This window comes from Schistocerca piceifrons, chromosome 1, assembly GCF_021461385.2.
Source record: "Schistocerca piceifrons isolate TAMUIC-IGC-003096 chromosome 1, iqSchPice1.1, whole genome shotgun sequence".
Taxonomy (NCBI): Eukaryota; Metazoa; Arthropoda; class Insecta; order Orthoptera; family Acrididae; genus Schistocerca; species Schistocerca piceifrons.
In genome coordinates, this window is record NC_060138.1 from 1156903830 (window position 1) to 1156921383 (window position 17554).

The following is a 17554-nucleotide window of genomic DNA, read 5'->3' on the forward strand; positions in this document are numbered from 1 at the left end:
TGTGAGTGGCGTGGAGGGATTGAGAAAACACTTCTGCCCCTAGATCCCTTGCACCTCGTATCTGCCCAATGTGTATGTTATTCACCGTCAGAAAAATATTGCCTTATCAGTGGGGTATGTTGTCAGCATCTCATTTTTCGGGATTGAGGCCTGTATTTTGTCGGAAATATCAGTGCACTGAAGAGGTGAGATGATGTAATGTATTTGCATCTCTCAAACCACTCCAGTTTCGACACAGTTACAATGTTAACCACCTGCCTTAACTGAAATGTTTTAGAAAAGGCCGTACTATTCTGTGTACATCACCTCACCACACTCTCTACTGCGTTCTTGTAGTACACATTGTTCTCAGCTATGAACAACTCTCAACTGGTAGAAGTCAAAAGATATCGAAAAACTAGTTTTTTCAACGTTCTCTGCCAGCTTTAGTCATTGGCAATACTGTAACCAGTAGCACTGAATTAGTCATCGATGATGCCATGTTGCGTTATCTACGCCTCTATCACTGAGTGCGTGGAAAGGAAATAAGAAATTTATGGCCGGCTGAACACCCTCATATTTGTGGAATGCCCGGCAACCATTCTGAGTAGATTAGCGAGCTGGTAGGTTGTCTTACTGTAGGTGCAGGTAACGTGTAAGTGGCTTTAGGTGAACAGATGGCTGTAAATTGTCGTAGGTTATTCTCCAGTTCACCGTTACGAGACGATTGCAGACTTGTCGGGGTCGTAAATTTACTCCATGTTAGGTTCTTCACAGAAGATTCCTACAATCTCTGCTCGAACGGTATCCCGTTCAAATTGATATGCACTCTTTCGCGTGGTTTCTGAAGTGCTCGTTACTTTCTTCTGAGGTCAATGTGTGGTACTCCCAGCATATGCCGGTGTTTCTGCGTTTGCGCTCGCCCAGCCTGCGCTCGATAGTAGCACTGACAGTCTGCAGATCTGATAACATTCCAGTTACTTGTCAGGCCCAACTATTCAATTCGCGGCGGGTACTGACGACCTTTCTCTTCAACACACAATTTATTTTTTCAGTTGCTACTTTCTATGTGAATGGAACTTCCATTATCCTTGTCTGCTTTATCTCAAGAAAATGTAAATTCAGTAATATCCAGCGCAGAACATCCTTTGCGTCCGGATGTTTCTTTATCGTCTGATGGTGGAATCGCAAGAGGTACAAGTTGTACCGGTCTCCGTAAACCATCAGAAAGAAGGACGTTATAACACGAGGGTGAGTCAAATGAAAACCTGAAATTTGTAATAACAAATCGAAATTTCGCGCCGTTATCCTGTAAGTTGGTAAGCGTGCTACAAACAGCGTGCAGAATGGCCTGTAGGTGGCATCATAGTGCAGATGCACACATACCGTCATAGTATCAATATAAAGATGGCCGCCTCACTTGCGACAAGACAGCCCGCCTGTATCAGGTGATGAAAATTACAATAAAGGAAACAAAAAAAAATTGCGACTTCCACCAGGGAAGAACAGCGTTCTGTTATTCGGTCTTTGCGTAGTGAAGGTGCACACTACAAACACGATATTTCAAACGTATCATGCTGTTCTAGTGATATGGGGAGACGAAAATGCAGGAAGTGTGATGATCGTTACTTAAATTTTTGTTTTATGTTTATTGCTGTTGAAAATTAAGAACGACCACAGTATTCCATTTGTTTCAAAGTCCTAGCTACTGAAACCACACCTCCAGATAAAATGACAGTATATCTGCAGAAAAATCACAGTAGTTGGCTAAGCAAACCACGAGAATACTACTCCCTCAAGTTAAAAGAAATGACTGAATAAATAAACAAGCGAAGGTTCCATCGAGGCTCCCCATTCATCCTACGTTGCCTACCTTGTTGCACAGAGCACGAAACCTCACATCACAGCGGAAGACACCGAGCGAGGTGGCGCTGTGGTTAGCACACTGGACTCGCATTCGGGAGGACGACGGTTCAATCCCGCGTCCGGCCATCCTGATTTAGGTCTTCCGTGATTTCCCTAAATCGCTACAGGCAAATACCGGGATGGTTCCTTTGAAAAGGGCACGGCCGACTTCCTTCCCCATCCTTCCCTAATCCGCTGAGACCGACAACCTCGCTGTTTGGTCTCTTCCCCCAAAATATAAACAATAACGGAAGACCGTTCTTTACCACTTGCTTTGGACGTGGTATTTATTAGGACAGGTGAATCAGCGGCAAAGCGATTGCCAAGTGCGCCTGTATCAGACGGCAGAGATCGTCATCTAATACTCGATAGGGGTGACGCTATTGATGATCAGCTGGTTGAAAAAACACGTTTAGTGGTGGTTTCATTATGCAGTTGGATGAACCTACAGACAACAACGGTGATGAGAATCTAATTTATTCCATGTAGTGTATACACAAAAACAAATTTCGTGGAGATCTTCTTTTCTGCAGAAAAATAACGCATGGAGCGAATGAAACAGATATCTCTGCAATATTTCATTCTTTTATGGAGGAAAACAACATTAATTTGGAAAATTTTGTAGATGCTTGTACGAACAGAGGTCGTATTAAGGCTTACTGTTACGCCAGATTGCAAGCTCTAATCTGTAAAGAGCTCACGCTATTTGGGCCCACTGTTGTATTAAGCGAGAAACACTAGTATCAAAAACCGTTAAGTGCTGTTCTTTATGAGGTTCATCAATCAGTGATTGAAATGGTAAACTTCATTAAAATTCGGTCACTTACTTACAGATGTTTTCAACAAATGTGCACGTCTCCCCAGTTCTTTACAGTAACTGTCGCTGGATTTCACGTGTGAATTTCTTGAAATGGATGTATGAACTCAGGTATAAACCTTACTATTACCTTGTTCTAGAGAAACGTTTGAGTTCCGTGACGTTCGTAGACATTGATTGCTTTGAAGCTGGCGTATCTTTGTGATTTCTTTGAAACACTCAGTTCTTTGAACGTGAGAAGGGGGAAATCATGGTTTAACGTTCTGTCAGCAGCGAGGTAGTTAAAGACTGAACAGATGCTCGGACCACGGAAGTACGGGGGAAGAAATCGGCAGTGCAGCTTTCCAAGGAACCATCCCCGCGTTTGCCCGTAGCGAGTTAGTGAAATCACGGAAAATCTGAATTTGGATGGCCAGACTGGAATCTGAACCGTCCTTGAAGTATCCGTTCAAGTTATGGAGACCAACAGCATTGAGGCCTTCAGAAAGCACCTCCTGTTATTGAAGTAAAAGTAGGGTGATAAAGATATATACCAGGTTCCCACATATTCTTCGGACGGTTTTAGCAGACAATGACTTTCATTTAGTCAGGGGAGGAATTGAAGTCATACGAATTTTATGAAACATTCTTTCAGTGCAGAACTCACATCAACGCTTACCACCAAGAACAAATGAAATACATTGATATTTCTTCAGAAACGATGTTGACATCGAAGTTCACTCCCTCATCATTGTTTGTATTTTGGACCTTGGTGATGCAGGAGTATACACAAGTAGGCAACAAAGGCCCCACGAGTTTTGATACCTTATGCAACGTTGTATGTGTGTGAGACAGATTTTTCGGCATTGTCAGTCATCAACACGAAATCTAGATAGCGAAAGAGAGTGCAGAAAGGGATGCAAGTTTCTATTTCGAATCTTGTCCCGAGATCTGAAGAACTGATGATGAAGAAGCAAGCTGATCCTTCCCACTGATTTCACTGCAACATTAAGATGTAACATCATTAAAAGCAGATGAGGATGTGTCATGTCAACAGTCAGTAAAGGAATATCTACTCCTATTTATTTGTTTTTCTAAACTTAAGTTTATGCGCACTACATTGAGTTGGAAGAAGGATGCGAATCAGGTGTGCTAACCACTGCGCTACTTCCCTCGATCGAGTTTGATTTCGTGTTCCAAAGGAGTCATGGGTTTCTCTAATCAGGCCAAGGGAGTCGTGGCCTCAGCAAGTTTCAAAACCAGTGCGCTAAAGTGTTTCCGCCATCTCTACATGCTTCTCACATCATACCGTAACTCTAATTAAAACTTAACTAAAACTGCAAAAATGCAGCTGAGTATACGATTCTTGGTAATGACAAATCCCTTACAAAACTTCATACTAAGGAGCCATAAGTGTTGTCATAACAGGTTACATTTCATACTATATTCGCTCCAGATGAAAATGGATGACAGATTATATAGCCGTAAGCAAAAGAACGTAATACACTCCTGGAAATGGAAAAAAGAACACAGTGAATTCATTGTCCCAGGAAGGGGAAACTTTATTGACACATTCCTGGGGTCAGATACATCACATGATCACACTGACAGAACCACAGGCACATAGACACAGGCAACAGAGCATGCACAATGTCGGCACTAGTACAGTGTATATCCACCTTTCGCAGCAATGCAGGCTGCTATTCTCCCATGGAGACGATCGTAGAGATGCTGGATGTAGTCCTGTGGAACGGCTTGCCATGCCATTTCCACCTGGCGCCTCAGTTGGACCAGCGTTCGTGCTGGACGTGCAGACCGCGTGAGACGACGCTTCATCCAGTCCCAAACATGCTCAATGGGGAACAGATCCGGAGATCTTGCTGGCCAGGGTAGTTGACTTACACCTTCTAGAGCACGTTGGGTGGCACGGGATACACGCGGACGTGCATTGTCCTGTTGGAACAGCAAGTTCCCTTGCCGGTCTAGGAATGGTAGAACGATGGGTTCGATGACGGTTTGGATGTACCGTGCGCTATTCAGTGTCCCCTCGACGATCACCAGTGGTGTACGGCCAGTGTAGGAGATCGCTCCCCACACCATGATGCCGGGTGTTGGCCCTGTGTGCCTCGGTCGTATGCAGTCCTGATTGTGGCGCTCACCTGCACGGCGCCAAACACGCATACGACCATCATTGGCACCAAGGCAGAAGAGACTCTCATCGCTGAAGACGACACGTCTCCATTCGTCCCTCCATTCACGCCTGTCGCGACACCACTGGAGGCGGGCTGCACGATGTTGGGGCGTGAGCGGAAGACGGTGTGCGGGACCGTAGCCCAGCTTCATGGAGACGGTTGCGAATGGTCCTCGCCGATACCCCAGGAGCAACAGTGTCCCTAATTTGCTGGGAAGTGGCGGTGCGGTCCCCTACGGCACTGCATAGGATCCTACGGTCTTGGCGTGCATCCGTGCGTCGCTGCGGTCCGGTCCCAGGTCGACGGGCACGTGCACCTTCCGCCGACCACTGGCGACAACATCGATGTACTGTGGAGACCTCACGCCCCACGTGTTGAGCAATTCGGCGGTACGCCCACCCGGCCTCCCGCATGCCCACTATACGCCCTCGCTCAAAGTCCGTCAACTGCACATACGGTTCACGTCCACGCTGTCGCGGCATGCTACCAGTGTTAAAGTCTGCGATGGAGCTCCGTATGCCACGGCAAACTGGCTGACACTGACGGCGGCGGTGCACAAATGCTGCGCAGCTAGCGCCATTCGACGGCCAACACCGCGGTTCCTGGTGTGTCCGCTGTGCCGTGCGTGTGATCATTGCTTGTACAGCCCTCTCGCAGTGTCCGGAGCAAGTATGGTGGGTCTGACACACCGGTGTCAATGTGTTCTTTTTTCCATTTCCAGGAGTGTAGATGTACTGACTGGATTTGGTTATTTTTCGTTTCAGTTCGTGGTATAGCCGTTACAGTTATCTTAACTATGAATAAAGGAAAAACGTCGAAAAATTCCAGTCGTTATCAAGAAATACTGTACATGATAAAATAAGCAGATTCTACATTACGACGATCTTGAAAGTTTTAGTACAGCCGGGCATTGTACTGCGTAGAGTCAAATATTACAGTGAAGCATATTAGCCAGTTAGGAGGTCACACTAATGTTTTGAGTGTAGATCTTACATGCATTGAATTTCATATGAAATGTCACCTTATGATTTAGATGATTAGTTCCCTGTTTGTGTAATAAGCTGGGCAAGTAGTAGACTAAATAACTGTTACGACATGCACTTAACAACAGAATGAGCTAAGTTATAAAGATTTGAAGGACACTTACAAAAGTTGTGAAGAGGTAATGGTATTTGTAGTCGTTCATCTGCAGTTGTAGTATCTGAAAAGTGAAACAAAGTAGATGATAAATAAAATGCAATGGTCAAAATAAAATTAGACCACAGCTTATTTCCAGCAGTTAGTTCATGGCCCCATGCGAATAGTAAACGATTGTGAAAACACACTTGACCTCTCGGCAACAAATAATCCTGAGTTAATAACGAGCATCAAAACCGATTCAGGTATTAGTGAACACAGGGTTGTTGTAGTGAGATTGAATATTGTAATCACCAAATCCTCGAAAAATAAGCAGAAAATATACCTACTCAAAAAAGCAGATAAAAATTCACTTGATGCCTTCCTGAGAGACAATCTCCACTCATTCCAAATTAATAATATAGTTGTAGACCATATGTGGCTTAAATTCAAAGAAATAGTGTTCGCAGCAATTGAGAGATTTATACCAAATAAAATAACAAACGACGGAGTTCATCCTCCTTGGTACACAAAACGGGTTAGAACACTGTCGCAGAAACAACGAAATAAACATGCCAAATTTAAAGAGACGCAAAACCCCCAAGAGATTCTGGTCGTATGTGAAGTATGTTAGCGGCAAGAAACAATTAATGCCTTCTCTGCGCGATAGCAATGGAGATAATATCGAAGACAGTGCTGCCAAAGCAGAGTTACTAAACACAGCCTTCCGAAATGCCTTCACAAAAGAAGACGAAGTAAATAATCCAGAATTCGAATCGAGAATAGCTGCCAACATGACTAACGTAGAAGTAAATATCCTCGGAGTAGTGAAGCAACTCAAATCACTTAATAAAAGCAAGCCTTCTGGTCCAGACTTTATACCAATCAGGTTACTTTCGGAGTATGCTGGTGCATTGGCTCTATACTTAACAATTTTATACAACCGTTCGCTCAACGAAAGATCCGTATCGAAAGACAGAAAAATAGCAAAGGCCATACCAATATTCAAGAAAGGTAGTAGAAGTAATTTACTAAATTACAGGCCCATATCGTTAACGTCGATATGCAGCAGGATTTTGGAATATATATTGTGTTCGAGCATTATGAATTACCTCCAGGAAAACAGTCTATTGACACACAGTCAACATGGATTTAGAAAGTTTCGTTCCTGTGAAACACAACTAGCTCTTTATTAACATGAAGTGTTGAGTGCTATTGACAAGTGATTTCAGATCGATTCCGTGTTTCTGGATATCCGGTAGGCTTTTGACATGTACCACACAAGCGGCTCGTAGTGAAATTGCGTGTTTACGGAATATCGTGTCTGTTATGTGACCGGATTTTCGATTTCCTGTCAGGAAGGACACAGTTCGTTGTAATTGACGGAAAGTCATCGAGTAAAACAGAAGTGATTTTTGGCGTTCCCCAAGGTAGTGTTAAAGGCCCTTTGCTGTTCCGTATCTGTATAAACCATTTGGGAGAAAATCTGAGCAGTCGTCTTAGGTTGTTAGCAGGTGACACTGTCGTTTATCGACTAATAAAGTCATCAGAAGGTCAAAACAAACTGGAAAACGATTTAGAAAAAAAAAAAATACTGAATGGAGCTAAAAGTGGCAGTTGACCCTAAATAACGAAAAGTGTGAGGTCATCCACATGAGTGCTAAAAGGAACTCGTTAAACGTCGGTTACACGATAAATCAGTCTGATCTAAAAGCCGTAAATTCAACTAAGTACCTAGGTATTACAATCACGAATAACTTAAATTGGAAGGAACACATAGAAAATGTTGTGGGGAAGGCTCAGGACACTCAGAAAATGTGACAGACCTACTAAAGAGACTGCCTACACTACGTTTGTCCGTACTCTTCCTGCGTGGTCTGGGATCCTTACCTGATAGGACTGACGGATTACATCGAAAAAGTTCAAAGAAAGGCAGCACGTTTTGTATTATCGCGAAATAAGGAAGAGAGAATCATAGAAATGATACAGGATTTGGGCTGGACATCATTAAAAGAAAGGCGTTTTTCGTTGCGACGGAATCTTCTCACGAAATTCTAATCACCAAATTTCTCCTCCGAGTGCGAAAATATTTTGTTGACACTGACCTAAATAGGGAGAAACGATCGACACGATAAAATAAGGGAAATCAGAGCTCGTACGGAAAGATATAGGAGTTCATTCTTTCCGCGCGCTATACGAGATTGGAATAGAGAATTGTGAAGGTGGTTCAATGAACCCTCCGCCAGGCACTTAAATGTGATTTGCAGAGGATCCATGTAGTTGTAGATGTAGATTATTTTTACTTGACACATTTATCAATATGCCGATGAGAAAGTAAAATCGAAATATATTTGTCTATTTGTACTATCTGAATGCAATTAGTATGCATCTTTGCATAAATTTTCTGAGTAACGACTGTGCAGAATAAGTATGTGTTTGAACTACTTGTTTACGTACTATTGCAGTATGCTTGTAGTACCTCTGAACTCCCTTATCCTGCGTTCGTAGAAATCTAAAGTCTTCAGTCAAAGAGCCTATCAGCATGAGCAACCACTATGTTTTGACTTTTTAACTAACTACTGGCAGTATCCACATTGTTCAAGGGTCCTAGTTCGCTATTTAACAGAAACAGCATTTTTACATCGCCCATAATCGAGTGACAAATACCTTAATATATCTTGCTTCGCTGCCGTTGCATTCTTGTTGGACTTTTGTGCAGTCAGTACAATATTGAGAGTAACTTCATTGTTCTCTTTGCATCTTATTAACCGTTATCGGCAGAATGGCTTGTTTATGCCACCTCTAATGTTTGTGTTCTCCTCAGCTAGCTGAATCGGTTTTAATCAGTGTAGTCTGGTGGATAATTGCTGATGGGGGCGGCAGTCAATGTATTGCCTTCCGAGGGTAAATTTTCACTTAAGTATTGCTCTTTGATATTGACGAATTTTAAGTTTCATCGTCGTACGCCTAGTAATCAGCACATACGTCGGAATATTCACATTATGTATACTGTGGGAGGTCTGACACTTATAAAATTGATTCATACTGTTAACTGACCACACTACATTTTGTCGATTTGTCAGAACTGAGCCATAGTGTAATGTGTGAGTACACATTGCATCTAAAGTAATCAAGTGCCGACTGGACTATTTCCTCGTAGAAATTCAGAGTGGTAGCTGTGTTATGATGGTTGCAGTTGGACATTATTCTGGCTCGTCATCATAGGCTTCTAGGTGGGGGGAGAGGGGGAGAGGCGGCAAGAGCAGGTTTTTGTCTCCATCCCACTGCCCCCCCCCCCCCCCCCGGAATGTAGAGTACTGAGTACTGAGTTTTTATTTAATACAGAATTCTCGTACACTACTAAAAGTGATTTCCAGCGATTAAGTTGCACCTCTAGTTCAGACAGTTGTAGCATTTAGGGACGAATTGCAGTGAGTCAATACTACATGCCGAGAGGAGTTGCTGTTTAACTTAGGTTTGTTTGAAAATTTTAGAGTCATGCCCCCTCTCCACCTCCTGGATATATTTCGGGGTACGTCAATGCTTGGCATCATTTAATTGTTGTCTCACTGGCAAAATAATACTTCCATTCGTTTCTTTATCCACTTTAAAGTCAAGACCCCGCAGTAAATTATACAGTTACAAACAACATGTCCATCATCATCACCATCTTCATTGTCTTCCAGAATTAGACTTTTTAGTTTGTTTGCTTCATAATTGTACACACCATCTCTTTAAAACCGACATCTAACGTTTCTCTTTCCTGTTTGGTTGTATGGTATTGCAGCTTTAGTTACCATGTTATTAGACATATACTGGACATGGTCCTTCCAGTTCAGTCAGTATTATTCAGTTACAGATGTACTGGGTTCAGTATTTAGTTCTGTTCAATTACCGGTCTATCTTTCATGGTCCAGTAATGAATATCCTGCTACAAAGCGGAAGAACTTCCGTCCCTTATGAATCAATTCGTCGTAGTTGATCAAATGTTTGGGGCTTCAACATTCGCTACTACCCTGCAGCAAAGGAAATGCTATTATTTTGTAACGTTTAATTAATATTTCCTTCCGTATGTTATGTTTTAATGTAGTTTTTTGTGGTTCCACAGCAATATCTGAATCTGTCCAATTTTTGCTCTACATCATCTGACTTGAGAAATTTAAAACTGTACCCTAAATATTTAAACTCTCTTACTTGTTCAGTTATTTGCCCTTCTACAGTAATTTTTGGCTTTTACTGTGTCTAGTCTTTCAAATGGCAGCACTCTGGTTTTATCTGGCAATATTTAGCAGCATTTCGGCTTAACATCTGTTCTTAGATTTTAATCTTATCTTTAGATTTTCCTATTATAAACTGATCATCAGCAAATAGCAGCGCTATGAAATTAGAAGCTTCACTTCTTAGTGTGAAACTATTATGAATAATATCGACAATGTAAACACTGAAAAGGCTGAGGGACAGTTGGCAGTCATATGGAACTAATTGATTAATACCAGGAGATTCTGTTTCATTCCTTACAGTAATTTTCCCTATAATTTCCACAACGAAACTCTGTCTCAGAATCTGGTAGAAAACCCAAAGAGATTCTGGTCATACGCAGTCAGTATCTTCACTGCGCGATAGCAACGGTGAAGTCACTGATGACAGTGAAACAAAAGCAGAGTTATTAAAAACGGTTTTCCAATACTCCTTTACCAAAGAAGACGAAGTAAATATTCCTAAATTCCAATCAAGAACAACTGCCAAGATGAGAAACGTAGAAGTAGATATCCTCGGTGTAGCAAAGCAACTTATATCACTTAATAAAGGCAAGGCCTCCGGTCCTGATTGTGTACCATTCAGGGTTCCTTTCAGAGTATGCTGATACAATAGCTCCATATTTAGCAGTTACGTACAACCGCTCGCTCACAGAAAGATCCGCACCTAAAGACTGGAAAATCGCTTAAGTCACACCAGTAGCCAAAATGGGAAATAGAAGTAATCTGCTGAATTACCCTCCCATATCACTAACATCGCTTTGCAGTAGGGTTTTGGAAAATGCACAATATTCGATCATTATGGAGTACCTCGAAGAAAACATAGCACGGATTCAGAATTTATCGTTCTTGTGAAACACAAATAGCTTTTTATACTCATGAAATAATGAGTGTTATCGACGGGGGATGTCAAACTGATTCCATATTTTTTGTTTTACAGGAGGATTTCGACACCATTCCTCACATGAGTCTTCTAATCAAACTGCTTGCCTGTGGAACATCGCCTTAGTTGTGCGACTGGGTTCGTGATTTCCTTTAAGAAAGGTCACAGTTAGCAGTAATAGACGCAAGTCATCGAGTAACACAGAAGGAATATCCGGTGTTCCTAAAGGAAGTGTTATATGCCCTCTATTGTTCCTGATCTATATTAACGACATAGGAGACAAACTGTGTAGCTCTTGTGAGGATTCCACTTGTACATGGAGCCCGACTTTGTAATATACATCTTAAAAAAATAACATGAAATTGTTATCACATGTAGAAGAGATTGTGTCTTTGACACCACTGAACCAGTGATGTTGCCTGAGTGGCAGAATCGATTGTAAGTGGGAGCGTGCGGAAAGTAGTAGCAGTTGCCGTTGCACTCTTTCGTAGGTAGGATATAAGAATTAAAGCTAGTGGCTAGAGTGTGTGAGAATTTAGCTGTTGGCGTATGGACGCAGAATAATACAGTGTTGTAAGGTAATGAAATTTTTTATTTGTAGTTTTAAGTATGCAGCAGCACTATGTGGATTTTGCTAATTCTAACAGGATCGTCCCTTGAATGTAGGAACCAAGTATTTGCCATCAGATTTAATGTATAGTTTGATAACGTATATCCTATTTGTAATATTTCGTGTGTTTTGTAATCCTAATACAAACAAGTTAAATTTTGGAATCTATTTTGTTAAACGATGTTAGACTTTGTCATGTAAGAATCCAAATATGTTTAATTACGTCAATAAGTGAGAATTGTAGAACAATTGAGAAGTTCACTGATTTTGAAGTTAATGTAAAACGTTTCATATTAGATTTAGTGAAGGAGAAACTTTATTTTGAATAAAATTTTTCGAACTAAAGAATTCAGTCAAAGCATATCCCGTTATCAGTACCTCATCCTCTTCCGTGTAGTGTTTGTTTAAATGCAATGAGTATTTTTTTAAGAAAATGATTTTTCAATCAGGGTCAGAAAAAAATATTAATATGCCAGAGCCAGAAAAGTATTAACGTTTGTAACAGTTTTAATGCGGGCAGCATTGCACAGCGCTGAGCCAACATCCAAAATAATCACTCAACATTTGCAAGGTTATTCATTTAACAACTAATCTACTGACATTATTTGTATGAAGCTATTTTACCGCCGACATTGCACTTCGCTGACCCAAGATTGAATATTTTGTACGCCTATTGTGGGGAGAACAGAAAACCAAGATTAAATCGGTTGCGACTCGAGAGCTAAGAAAAATGTATTTCATTGTCTATTTGCATAGGGAATTTTATCAGATTACTGCATAGGGCCATAGAACTCGGTACTCACGACACTGAGTAAACTTCAGAGGGATTGATTTCATTATAGTCATCACATACTGGTTTTCCACATTAAATTGTTTAATTTTTCTTTGGATTACAGTAAAACTGATTAAGCACGCCATTTTCTCTACAAGACATTATTAAAAGAACGTTACACTCTCTTAGATTGTTTGCAGATGATGCTGTCATTTACAGTCTTGTAAAGGCATCAGCTGACCAAACGAATTGCAGATGATTTAGATACGATATCTGTACGGTGCGAAAAGTGGCAATTGACCCTGAATAAAGACGTGTGGAAGTTATTCACTTGAGGACTAAAAGAAACCCGCTAAATTTCGATTACGCGATAAGTCACACAAATCTGAAGGCTGTAAATTCTACTAAATACTTAGGGATTACAGTTACCGGATCTTCTCATGAAAATTCAATCACCTGTTTTCCCCTCCGAAGGCGAAAACATTGTGTTGGCACCCACCTACATAGGGAGAAATGACCATGGCGATAAAATAAGAGAAATCAGGGCTCTCCCAGAAAAATTTAAGTGCTCGTTTTTCCCGCGCGTCGTTCGAGAATGGAACAGTAGAGAGACAGCTTGAAGGTGATTCATTGAACCCAGCGCCAGGCACTTTATTGTAAATAGCAGAGTAATCACGTAGACGTAGACGTATTATTTTTGTGGGATGACTATATTTCCGGAATCAGATGTGCTGAAACTACTTTTCGAGAACCATGTAGTACCTCTAACATACGTTTATCCACTATTGGCTTTAATCTATTGTTTATAATTTTAGCATACAATTTCTAACGAATTTAGGAAACTTATTCCACATTTATTTGCGCATTGTGATTTACCACCTTTCTTGTAAATAGTTCATACCAGAGCTTCATTCCATTCGCTGATCACATGTCCGCTCAACCAGCAGACAGTACTAAAATAACATTTAAACGCCTATACTTCAGCAGATTTGATGCATATTTAAACAGCTCCTTGTTTATATTAGCAATCCCTGGCGAATTTTTCGATTTTGTTACTCGGTTAACTTTTTGCAGTTCTCCCATTATCAGAACTACAGAGTAATTGGTATCGTGTTTGATTCTGGTTTTTCTTTATCACCAGTCCTAAAACACCATTTCTTTTCGGATATTATAGGCAGTTATAATGTATCTCGTCCTTGTTTACTCAAGTGCTTCACCATTTTGTATGCTTTATTTTACCTTCCATGGACATCACGTTCTATTTCACTCACATATCAGTCCCAAATATCCTGTTTATTTTTCGTATTTAATTCTTTACTAAAGCTGATTTACTTTTATACTCCTCTCTATAATTCACACTATTACATAATGTCAAGGGTTTTAGATGCGCTTACTTGTTGCCTTTTATGAGTTTGGTAATATGATGGTTCGATGTTATTATTAATTTACTTTTAGAATATTTCTTTTTCCTTGTTCCTAATGCCTTAGCGGCTGCTTGCGTTATAATTTCTTTTAATAGTATTGTATTCTGTATTTATGTTGTTACGTGCTGGTTTCATTCGAAATTTCTCGTTTCGTCTGTTTTTCTGTAATAGTTTGACACTTTATTCTTGGTGTAGCTGCCGCTTACAGATTCTTACATCCGACCGAGTGTTTATGTGTGCTTTCGTACAAGTTAAAAAAGTTACATTAACTCTTACTAAAATATGATATGATGGTACATCAAAGCTTCTTTAGACTCTTGTATCCTTTAGTCTCACCAATGCCTTAAATATTTGTAAGAATATTCGCTGTTATTGAAACTGTACCTCCAGCTGCCCACGAAAATTTATGACTATGTTTAAAAAAGATGCTTATTTTTCTTAATTCATTATGTGTGCGAACTCGATTAGCTTTTTTCGCTTGTGTTCAGTGTATTTTTACTCCATGTACTTACTGTATGCCTAATAGGTCTGTTATTCAATGGCTTTTTCAAGTCTCCAGTAACAAGTATTTTACTTATTTTTCCTGCAGTCATCTGAAGCAGGCCATAAGATTAATTAATATTAAGAGGTTTTTCCATCTTCCGGCTGATACAGAGATAATGTGGAGACGTCTGCTCTCCCAGCTTGAAGGTGTAGGACTATTAGCCTTTCATGTATAAAAGTACATGAATGTATTCTGTTTCTTAAAGCTTTCCGCACTCCAGCAGCAGCTCTTCCTTTTTGTGAGCTCCCGCAATAGACCATGAGATAATTGTGAAATTCCGAGTAATTTCTTTTTAGTTTCAGTGGTGACAGCAATATCGATTTTAGTTTTGTCTATTTCTTGTTCCAGTTCTGTTTCTTTATGTGTCAGACCTCGTACATTCCATGTTGCTATTATAGACATTTCTCATGTACTTCATTTGTCTTTCCTCTTTTTGTTCTCACTCTTTACCTTACTTCTTTCGTGACTCGGCATATAACTGCTACTCAGGCTTCAACTTTTCTTTGGATTTTTAGCAGTCTGGGTGTCCCCTACCTTTAAGAATGCCCTTTATTACTGTAAAACACTTATAGGTGTCGATGGTCCAGCAATTAAATAAAATATAAGTTGAATAACAGGGAATCAATAGATTCCTACTTCACGTAATTAGTTATGAACAAGAACAAAGCTCCCGAGATATTCACTTCTAAACGCACACTACGTGTTCACTGCAGAAGCCACGGAAATCTCACAAGTGCACAAGTCGGCACTACGAAATATTTCTATTTCCCGTGACCGTGCGTCCGTCGCTCCGTACTGTCCAGGACTCTCTCCTGTACTCTAGCATACTGTCCAGAACTCTCCGTGTCCCGTGCGACTGTCCCTTGCGCCGCCCTGTTCAGAACTATCTCTCCATTCACTTTGATAGTCGCCTCCATTAGTAACTAGCGCTGTGATTGGCGATAGCGCTCCCACCATGTCTGCAAGCCAGCGTACACTCACAAACATTTTGAAACACATTTGAAATACTAGATTTACATTTGAATAACTTGAAATTAAATAATTATTCCTATGGATGGACCATAAACACGCTCTAACATACATTATTAAAAACATAAACAAATCAAATAAACATATTTCAAAGGAACAGAAGCAAAAGGTGGGGCAGTAGCCTAATGTCCCTTTCATTTCTAAAACACAGTAAATAATTGACCAATTTCATCATGAATAGTATATATCGGATATAAACAAAGACATAGGTGAATAAATATATTTATAAGCATTCCGCTACCGTTTTTTTATATCCGTTTGTCCTATGGCAGCTCAAGGGAATTAGTTGTTTTGGTTGTGAGGTTAAACAGGAGATTTAGTTTCCTGACCAATCGCACAGGTTCAGTCTGGTTTCCCTATGTATTAATGTTGTTTTATGCATACGTATTTAATCAGATTCTACCGATGGTTATTATTTACCACTGCTTCCTTTTAGGTTTATGAAGCCTGGTGACCGTTATGAGGATACCAAAAAGGACCAGCGTTGTTACCTTTTTCTGCTGTTTTCACAACGCACAAGCTAACGTTTGCAAAAATAAGCCGTAAATAAATTATTATAATTGGTACAATACGCACTCACCAGATGCCTTAGTCAACAGTTCGGCTTGACTGGTCGCTTATAACGCTACTGTCGCTGTGGATGTGTTAGGCTGTGAAATTACGCTGCAGACCTCCTCACGAGACAACATTCTCTTTAACAACAAAAACGTAAATATAACCTGGATATTATCGATGCAACGCTCTGATATGAACAGAGATTGCTACTAATGATGGCACTGACAGATGGGGGAAGATTAAGCAGTTGGAGTTGCCGTCAACGTTTCCCAGGGAACGCATGACTCTTTCACAATCTCAAGGCGGCATCTTCCTTGTTCCCAGCAAAAGAGGAGCTGAGATAAAGCTGTTACATTCAATATGGAACCTGGAATACCCTCAAAAGTTTGAGAACAGTGTTGACAAGGTGCAACACTTACCTGAAGAAGCAAGGGATCAGTGATGATGAACTTTGCGAATGTTAGGCAAGGCAGACTCTGAACACTTGTTGGTCTGTTGTAACCTGAGCGAACCCTGCGACATTCCAGACTTGTTTGCAGCGAACGACTGGGCGATTCTCGTTCCTGAACATTGGAGTCATAAAGTGCCAAAATCTCTGTAATTACTATTAGCGTTTCTGTTCTATTGTGTTTTACGCTTCTTCGGGGTCGGGTAAGTAAAAAGGTATTAATTTTTGTTACGTCGGGATCAGATTCATCTACATCTACATGATTACTCAGCAATTCACGTTTAAGAGCTTGGCAGAGGGTTGATGGAACCACAATCATACTATCTCTCTACCATTCCACTCCCGAACAGCGCGCTGGAAAAACGAACACCTAAACCTTTCTGTTCGAGCTCTGATTTCTCTTATTTTATTTTGATGATCATTCCTACCTATGTAGGTTGGGCTCAACAAAATATTTTCGCATTCGGAAGAGAAAGTTGGTGACTGAAATTTCGTAAATAGATCTCGCCGTGACGAAAAACGTCTTTGCTTTAATGATTTCCATCCCAACTCGCGTATCATATCTGCCACACTCTCTCCCCTATTACGTGATAATACAAAACGAGCTGCCCTTTTTTGCACCCTTTCGATGTTCTCCGTCAATCCCACCTGGTAAGGATCCCACACCGCGCAGCAATATTCTAACAGAGGACGAACGAGTGTAGTGTAAGCTGTCTCTTTAGTGGACTTGTTGCATCTTCTAAGTGTCCTGCCAATGTAAAGCAACCATTGGCTCGCCTTCCCCACAACCTAAGAGAACTCCTCAGATTGTCACCCAGGCCATTTATATAGATCAGGAACAGCAGAGGTCCCAGGACGCTTCCCTGGGGAACACCTGATATCACTTCAATTTTACTCGATAATTTGCCATCTATTACTACGAACTGCGACCTTCCTGACAGGAAATCACGAATCCAGTCGCACAACTGAGACGATACCCCATAGGCCCGCAGCTTGATTAGAAATCGCTTGTGAGGAAAGGTGTCAAAAGCTTTCCGGAAATCTA

The 17554-nt window shown here is 40.8% G+C and overlaps 1 protein-coding gene across 1 annotated transcript in view; it reads right to left on the reverse strand.

Annotated features, from left to right (window-relative positions):
* LOC124778790 (glutamate receptor ionotropic, kainate 2) overlaps positions 1–17554 on the reverse strand; it is a 341610-nt gene that overhangs the window by 168243 nt on the left and 155813 nt on the right. Inside the window, exon 4 of the mRNA XM_047253668.1 lies at positions 6020–6073. Coding sequence (XP_047109624.1) covers positions 6020–6073 — 54 coding nt within the window. The remainder of the gene's footprint in view (positions 1–6019; positions 6074–17554) is intronic.